A 9,483-nucleotide genomic window follows, 5' to 3' on the forward strand; every position below is an offset into this window, starting at 1 on the left:
CTGCGAGCTGCAATCATTACATCAAAAAGATTACAATATATTTTACATCCAATGGAAAATCTTAAAGCACAAAAGGCACACCTTTCCTGACTCCATAGCATCTTTTATGTTTGATTTGTCCTCCTGGTACTGCCAAAGATAGATATTCAAAAAACGGTTACATCAAAGGAATCAAACATACATTGCCTTGAGTAATAATGATTGCAAGCCTGATTGTGAAAGTGCAATTAAATCCTGCAATCAAATCATTAAAATATATGCAAGTTTCTTACCTACTTTTTCATCCCTTCTGCAACATCTTCAAACAAATCCTTGGATGGTGAACTAGATGTATTTGAAGCAGGCTCTTTGCTTTATGATCCTCCAATTCTTTGCTTTATCAAAGAACTGGAGGATCATAAAGCAAAGAGCCTGCTTCAAATGAAGTGTGTCTTTGCTATAAGCAGGCCAGTTGCTTTATGATCCTCCAGCAATCTTTGAAATTCATCCCGGTTTTTACGTTCTTTTTGGCACAGTTCTTCCTGCATTTAAAATTATTCAAGTCATTCCAATATACAAAAATAAGACAGATGAAAACTATGGAAGCAGACTACTCTCTCATTCTAGACAACCTTTTGAATCGTTTGTACTTCTTCCTCCTCCAAATCAGATATAACACGTCAAAATTTCAGGATGTTCTTAGGTCATTAGGTATGACAGCTTTTGGAAAGATAAGATGCCCGTAACCGAAGCCATTATCCACATAATGACAACAAACTATTCATCAATCAGGATAAAAACCAAACAACTTTCCAAACACAGGCATTTCACAGCTATGCCATCTCCAGCGTGCCTTCCAAATTCGAGTACAAGAATATGGGTTTTAAGATTACACCAAAAGTAGGTCCAAAGAGAAAGTCAGATAAATTCGCAGGTTAACATGTGTATTCAACACAAGATCACAATTTCCTACAGGCAAGACTTTAAGATAGAAAAAAAAGATTGTGAATTTGAGATTTGGTGGGATACCTTGCAAAGTCATTACAATTTCAAAGATTCCCGACTTCAGAATTCATAAAAGAAATGGAATAATGTTTTAAGGAAGATCAATTGGGGTTATAAAACCCAAGCATGAAATTGAGGAATAGGACAAAGAATGAAATGTCATTAGTTTATCAATCTAATTTCGTGCTCATGTTTTCCGCTCACCATAACCTTCCCAAAATGGTAATAAGTACTTAGTGGTATCCCCAAAACAAGCACCATGCCTGAAAACAAACAAGACTTTTAAACACCTGTTTGTTGACAAGAAGCCTTAAATTGACAATCATTTATGAAATGTTAATCACTTAGGCTTTATGAAATGTTAAGCTTTTAGACCATCACGATAGCTAATGCAGATAAAACATATATTTCCCACCCAAAGATTTATCAGAGAAAACCGCTGAAACTTAAGCACAAACGACATCCCCTTAAGCAGGGCATGCAAATCTCACAAGCTGTGTAAACCAGATAAAGAAGACTCCAAATGCAATTTTGGAATGCTTTACAAATACCTGAATTTCCCAATGACCAGGAATAGATTGAGAATCATAAGAATAAAAAATCCCATGATTAGGGATATAAAATCGTGTTTATAGGACCTGTTAGAGGTCATCCCTTCCAAATTGCTCGTCGCTAATAGTTAAGACAGAATAAGAAATCTCTTCCAAGCAAAGTGGAGGAAAGAAAAAAAAAGGGGATCCCTTCATATTTGATTAAGTCGAATTTGAGATAGGGTTAATCCTCCAAATGACAGCCGATCAACCAGTTAATGAGGCCGTCTTATCTTACACTAGACATGAGCAGTTATCGAATGTAATTAAATAATCTTTTATTAAATGCAATAAATTATTGCCAAAGAAATGAGTTTAAGTCTCAATAATAGTTTTATGGAGGATTCCTAGAATCAAATCTCAAAATGACACCCACTTCTGAATGTCGCATACCTTAACGTATACCAAAAGATTCTTGATATAAAGAATAATGCTAGAGGAGTCTTATACAAATCTTGTGGACAAGGTTAACTAGCAGTTAGGGATGTATGTGTGGATGACAAGATAAGTCTCAACTACATGACTAACTCAAGGGTTGCAAGACTTCATAATAAGAGATAATTATCTCATAATAAAGTCAGATACTTTTGGAAGGTATGAGCAATTGTTATCCAATTTGTCTAATGTCTAGGATGCACCAATATACAATTAACTTTTATACACCAAATTTATACGTTGGGTGCTTCCTATTTCAATAAATGACCCACTCTTCCTACCCATCTCAAATATTATAATGTGAGCAAATGCCGAAAACTCACCTTGGTTGAGCAACTTGTCCACCCTTTTGATTCCCTCCACTGTTGAAAGAACTAAAATATATCAACAAATTAAGTGTTAGTGAAACTACTTGAACAAATGAAAGGGAAAAGTTAACAAATTTTGTACAATCTAAGGGATTTATTGTGAATTAAGTAGACTTCGAGATCATTTGATTTCTAACATATGATAATAGATCACACTATTGAAACATTGATATAACAAGCATACAATATATTGAAAAATAACAACAAAAAGCATTACATATTGTAAAAACAATAATATGTACCAGAGATGCAAGGGGTGAGGACGCCATCTCCTATAACCATACAAGTCCCCACAAGGGCTAGTATTAACAAACATCCCTTGGCAAAGTTACTTTGTTCAAGAGCTTCCTTTATCCTAATGGCTCTATTGGGCTGTCTACCTGCAACTTCAAGTGTATATGAGGAGAGTTTCCTGTCTTCTTCCTGGTGATTGGGTATCATGCTGACATTTGCATGGCGGCAAATCAAAGAATAAAGAGCAAACGTTCCACCTGCAAAAGAAACCGTTCCTTTAAACTTAGAACACATGTTTTCACATCAAAAAGATCAAACTTTGACCTAAAAACAAAGTGAAACTAGAGCTGTTATAATCTTACCATCTCCATTATCATTGGCCCACAATACAATGAAGACATATTTGATGAGGGGCAAAAGAGTGAGAGAATATATGATCAAAGACAAAGCCTCAAGAACGTCATCAGGATGTTTGATGCCATCAGGAAAAGTACTCGCATACACATAAAGTGGTGATGTTCCTATGTCCCCATAAACCACACTAATACTCTGAAATGCCAATTGCACAACTGCAACCATGCTTAACATCTGAGAAATAGGATTTGTCATATAGTGATGTTAGAATAGTTACTAAAATGGTCATAAATTATGTTGTTATAGTAAAAGAATACTTTAACTTAAGAGAAAAAAACTATACAATATTAAAACATGATATCGTGCTTTAAAAACTAAAAAGGTACCTATAACGAAGAACTTCATTTCGACTTGCTAATTGGTTGTCACTATTAACTATAAGCTTATCTTTAAAGTTTGAGCTTCACTTGGTTTCGAGAATAGTTAAATATTCTCTACTTAACAGGGCCAACCACGTGAAGGTGGAAGCTCATTTGGCCCCCCCCCCCGCCCCCTCCCCCCTTCCCCTCCCCCCCCCCCCCCCCCTAACATCACTCTAAATTCCCCATTAACATTTAATAACATTCAATTCATCCATTTTTGAAATAGAACATTCAATCATTATAATCACATGATAACATTCATTAACACATAAAATTCATAAACACACAACATTTATGAATAATTCATTAACACGCAACATTCAAGAGTAAGTCATTCATGAATAATTCTTAGGGATCGTAAATGGTTGTAAAGGGTCATAAGGGATCTTAGGACACAACAACTAAGAAATATAATTGTAAGCATCATGGTCACATTTTTTTGGAATCAATGTAATTGAGTTGTATACCCAAGCGACGAAGTGCATCTAGAAAATGAAACTACAACCTATTGGGATTGAGACAAACCTTATAAAACAAAAGCAACTAAGAATGATCGCTTGCCAATATCTGTTAAATAGATTTGTTGGAGGACCTTGTATTCATGAGCTAGGAATGATCGCTTGCCAATAGTTGTTGAATACATTTGTTGGAGGACCTTGTATTCATGAGCTACAAATATCTTCAACAATTGTTGGCAAGCAATCATTCTTACAAATGAATTCGACTTGGAATCAAAGGTGTGGAAGTTGCTTTGCATTGCTTGGGTACACAACCCAATTACGTTTCCAAAAAAATGTGACCATGATGCCTACAATTATGTTTCTTAGCTATTGTGAAATCTACATATTTGATAGGAGAAGCATTTGAAGTTTATGTTGTGAATCCACTAAATAGGGTCAAGATTTGATTTGGGAATGTTGGTCAGATGATCTGAGAGAAAGAATGGACAGACAGATGGAGAGAGAGATAATACAAGTGGTAGAAAGAGCCATGCCATTTGCAGGACGCCACCATCCTTTTGGTAGATCAAAGGAAAACATGGTAAGGACTATAATACACATTGTCCTCAAGAATATTATCTAGGAGTCTTTCTATCACTTGTATTATCTCTCTCTCCATTTGTCTCTCAACTCTTTCTCTCAAATCATTAGACCATCATTCTCAAATCAAATCTATTAACTCAACAAAAATAAGTTTGACCCTATTTAGTGAATTCACAGTTTCTTTTGCATTCAAGAACGGGATTAATGCATACGCAGTAGCCTGACACCAATCACCCATTACATGTCAACTATTAAACCTTGTCAAACAGTTGCTGAGTTGTACTTCATAAGAGTTAGGTGCTCCTGCACCATAGACGGAGATGCTGATTCAAGGTATGATGTTACTGACTTCCCTCTTAGCGCCCTAGTCCACCAACTCATACATGAAACCATGGGACAAAAAAGAAAAAATGTTGGATTTAAAAGCTTTTCCGATCGGTTATTAGGAGTATGAACGAGGCCTGCATGTCAGATTCGAATGAAGCCCTAAGATTCATTCAAAGCCCCCACACCAATATCGGCATGGAGGCTTCGAGTGAAGCCCCTTGGGACCTTCATTCAAAGATTTGGCTTCATTTGAAGCCCCTAAAATTTAGCTTCCCCACTTTCCATGATAGAAGCCAGTTGTTTTACAAGAGTCAAAAACAGTTTGTCCTCCATTGTCGAAGCCACTTGTAATACACAGTTGTTTCATGCAAATCAGAGTCCACAGAATTTACCATCAATCTCTTTCAATAGCTTAGTCCATCTTATCCACTGCACAATAAATCAGAGGAATGTGCCAAGGCATTCCAAATCTTTGCCAATGTATAGACATGTGTCTTAAAATGGACCCACATATAAGATAAGATTCAATGTATATTTGCACGAAATGAAGCTGACTTCTGAAACCATTTAGGTTTCATTTATTTCAGTATGGCCCATTTAATTTTCTATATAAATGTCAAAATGCAAGAGATATTGAATTGAGTATAATAAAGTAGAGAGGAACAACCAATGTCTTTGGTAAATGCAGTGAAATTGAAGTGTGTAGCATTTGCTGCACTGCCATTATTACCAACACGAGTATCTCAGTGTGAAAGGAAGAGAAGGCAATCAAGAGGTCAGGCGAGGTATGCATTCAATGTGAGTTCAAGTAAAAGTGTGGAAGTGGAAAGAGAGGAGAGGATTGAGATTGTGGAAGAGATTCTATCTGGAGAGTGGCCTGAAAGTCTTTCTATACTCAATTTTGAGGATTTGTCAGTTTACTATGAACCACTTGTCTTCAAAGCTCAGGTAGATTTTGTTATAAATGTTTTTTTTATTATGTATTAAGTTTCAATAGATTCAAATCTAAGATTTCCAAGATGAAAAATTTACAATTTAATTTGATTGTCTCAAATTGCTTTTATCAATTTTTGAAATCACACCCATCATCAGAATTATATAGATCTTAGAAAGTAGAAAAATATTATGAACTATAATTAATTTTCATGATTCTTAATTCAGATATATAAATCAAAATTGAGGTGTCTGTAAGTGTAAGGAAGCCAAAACTTATGGACAAGAGATTTTTCTATTGAATGTTTATGGCAAAAATGATCAAAGGCCCTGTATTTGACAGTCACAGGTTTTTGACAATTTGTATAAAGTTTTCCCTTTTATCTAATACAAGCTTATGAATTTTGAATCTATATTAGTAAAAAGAACAACAATACAGGCATCCACTTTGGCTTCCAATAGAATCCTAGGTGTTTCCATTTACCACTCAAATTTATGTTTGCTCACTCCTTAGCTTTTTCCTTGGAGTCGAGATAAATTTTAAAGAAAATATTAATAGATTATATAAATAAATCTTTTAAATTCACATATGTGCTAGTTTTAACATCTGAAAAATTTAGTTAATTTTTTTTACATTTACACTAGCCTATATCTTTTTCATAAGAAATATTTTGGTATTAATTTTTTTTTGTAAAGATTTAATTTTTTCTTATAATATATTACTATAATAAAAATATATTAAAGTAAATATTAATTGACATTGTGGTGATCTATTTAGAGCTGGGTCAAAATAGATAGGTGAGGCTGTCATCAAGGTTCAAATTTTCACTGGTCCATTGTACTTATAGATTTGTGTCTATGTTGGGTGGCTATACTGAGGAACTTGAATGACTGAAGTGTTTGGCAGTCTTAAATTGAAAAAACAAATGAGTAGTCTAAAGTCCTAAAATTAAAAATAAACACAATTGAATTTATAAAATTGGCATTGAAAAATGTTACCATAGTGACCTTACTTTCTATTAAGAATTTTGTTTTGTCCCGATTGGCATGCAGTTACAAATTCTGAATAGGTGGTGGAATTAAAGATTTCTCCAGATAAAATGACAAGAATTAGATGGCAGGTTTCAAGGATTAATACAGGCCGCCCACGTTGTAGCCCTATATGATTTCTTTCACAACCTACCATCTCCGTGCATTTTTTCTATATGTATGCTAATTTGATTTAAGGAACTGTTAGACTATGTAATTGTATGATTTGATCATGAGCAAAACTTTGTGGAATAATGAAATATGATACAAGAAACAAGGAATATGCACTATGTTTCAATGAGTTTTTTAAAATGTGAAGGTTGATTTTGCAAGATGAGCATCATAGAACTTTACAAAATTATGAAGACAAGGCAGATTTTGTGTTGCTAAACAAGAAAGCATATTTCTAACTGAAGTATTGACATAAAAAGTTTAGTAACTGTCCTAGAAAGTAATCTTGACGAAAGAGAGCATATTCTTAAAGTAGTGACTTGGTAGAAATCCATTAAAAGTGTCCATTAAAAAACACAATACAACTTGAATATGTCAGTATATGGCAGAGAGTTTTACATGGCATTCCTAGGATAAATAGAATAGTAGTCAAGCCCTATTCAAGAATGAAAAAGCTTGTTATTTTCCAAGGAGAGGACTTCTATAAAGACGAATCATTAAATGTGGAGTGCACTTTGTAACAGACACAAAAGATTGCATGAAAGTTGTGAAAGGGGTGCAGAAGATGCTCACTTTTTCCTTGCAGAGTAACAAGTAGTTGGTGTTGTTGTTTCTATTAGTGTGAATTATGCAAAGTAGCCAATTGCATTTGATAAGAAACTCAGTGTCAATTCAGACGACATCCATTTCAAAGGAAGAAGACCTGATAAAGATAAGGCTCTTCAAGTCGTAAGGAGATCAAAAGTGTTCAAAATTCTAGAACCCTACACAGTCGAGAGAAAACAGAGTGTGCAGAGTTTCCCCTAATAGTTGAGATCATGAACATAATCCAAATAGGCAGTTCGTGGAAAGTCGCATAGTATGAGTGAAGAATCTAATGAGATGATACATTGCATATCATAAAAAGGATGCCCCAAAAAAGAGTTACAGACTACAATCCTTATCCCTAATTATGTAATCTGATCTATGCCGGAAGCTAATCATGTCACTAAACATCTCTTTGACTCCCTAAAATCTCTACCCTTAGTTTCACCATTTTAAGATTTATGTATTCACCCATGTTTTATACAATTTTTTACATTTTTCTGTGCAATTTTCCAATCATTCCCTCAATAGACATACCCGTAGTATACGGTAATAAGTTGAAAGATTGACCACATGATGACTGTTTTGACTGTGATGTTAAACGATGTCTTGCATAGGCCATTTAATTCAGATATTGAATAAGTTTCAGGAAGGTCCATTTTTATTATGGTGTGTGATGTGGTCTTGTTGAATAAAAGATTTGGAAAAAGATGTGTGGTGTAAATGGCATTCAACTATGAGTGTTGTGGCTTGCCACCCTACTCATTTGTTCCCCAATACTATGAGAAGCAATCTCTTCAAAGATTTATGTAATGTTGTTTGGCTTCCTATAAATGCCTATGCAACCATCTAATTCAAGTAAAATATCGGAAATTCAGAGATAAAAGCTGTTTCTTTGAAAAGCCGCTGTTCTGAATGACCCACTGACCATTTTTATCACTATCTGATATAAATGGTTAGTGATAAAAATGGTACTGTGATCGGTTGGAGTTCCTTCACAAATGAGAATAAGTGGAATGTTATGCCTATACAAATCAAAACATTGAGCCAACTTTAATTTTATACAATAACCAATTAATATGAATGCAAAGCATAATGCAGTAGACTGTTTGAAAGCAATTTCAAATGGAAATAGAAATGAAATGCACCCAAATAGATATTCCTAATCAGAAATTAGGAATCCATTAACTGCTACTCCAAACCACAAACATGGTAATATAAATAGTAAACCAAACTAAATGACAACACTCATTAGCCTTTTAGTTATTGAAATACAGGAAATAGTAAGATTGTAGACCCACCAAAACTCATTTCATTCAGTTAAATTCAATAATAATAAATATAATGACTTTTGTCCTTGAGTAAGTAGCATGGTAAAATGAATAGTATAAAAAAATGCAGTTGATATAATATATTAGTATATGTGCGATTGAATTTAACCATTTTACGATCATGCGACGGTACCCAATACATTATTTTAAAGGCACATTGCAATGGTTTTCATAAATTAGTTAAAGATCCAACTTTCTCCTAAAACATATTAGTTCCTGCCGTAGGCAGGATACTAATGGAATCACATGGAACTCCTCAAAATTTCAGACGTGCCCTCAAAATTTCTACAATCAAACGCACCAGATCAGACGTGCCCTCGCGCCAATGTTGATGGAGACCCTCGCGCTAATGTTGATGACCCTCGCGCCAATGTTGATGGAGACCCTCGTGCCAAAGCCAGATGAAAATGATTTGTAGTAGAGCCAATGATCTGTAGCAGAGCCAATGTTGATGGAGACCCTCGCTCGTGCCAAAGCCAAATGAACCTCGCACAAAAGCCAAATGAAATGTTTTGCCCTTTTTTTTTTTTGTTTTATGCTTCCTTGTGTGTCGCAATTCTGAAAAAACTAATTGGTTGCAATTGCGACAAACACGGGCTAGTTATTAAAAAAAAACAAAAATTTTCCCATTTAAAAAACTTGGTCGCAATTTTTGGTTGCAAAATGACCTCAAATGC

At 34.6% G+C, this 9,483-nt stretch overlaps 1 protein-coding gene across 1 annotated transcript; it reads right to left on the reverse strand.

The window, feature by feature from the left end:
* Positions 1-1,146: 1,146 nt before the first annotated feature.
* Positions 1,147-3,190, reverse strand: LOC149560966 (potassium transporter 19-like). The gene is made up of 3 exons (XM_089827717.1): positions 2,974-3,190; positions 2,692-2,868; positions 1,147-1,247 (listed from the first exon to the last, which is right to left on the reverse strand). Exons 1-3 carry the CDS (start codon positions 3,188-3,190, stop codon positions 1,147-1,149), a joined length of 495 nt encoding a protein of 164 aa, XP_089683843.1.
* Between the last annotated feature and the right edge of the window lie 6,293 nt (positions 3,191-9,483).

Source organism: Cupressus sempervirens, chromosome 4 (assembly GCF_028749045.1).
Source record: "Cupressus sempervirens isolate cs-2001-9-10 chromosome 4, ASM2874904v1, whole genome shotgun sequence".
NCBI classification, from domain to species: Eukaryota; Viridiplantae; Streptophyta; class Pinopsida; order Cupressales; family Cupressaceae; genus Cupressus; species Cupressus sempervirens.

Bases quoted from the DNA above. Each gene is read 5' to 3' on its own strand.
- LOC149560966 (XM_089827717.1), bottom strand. From the start codon at position 3,190: ATGGTTGCAGTTGTGCAATTGGCATTTCAGAGTATTAGTGTGGTTTAT. The intron at 2,869-2,973 runs GTAAGATTATAA...TTTCTTTTGCAG, and splicing joins GGCCAATGATAATGGAGATG to GTGGAACGTTTGCTCTTTAT. The intron at 1,248-2,691 runs GTTTGTTAATAC...GTTTGTTTTCAG, and splicing joins AAGTAACTTTGCCAAGGGAT to GCATGGTGCTTGTTTTGGGG.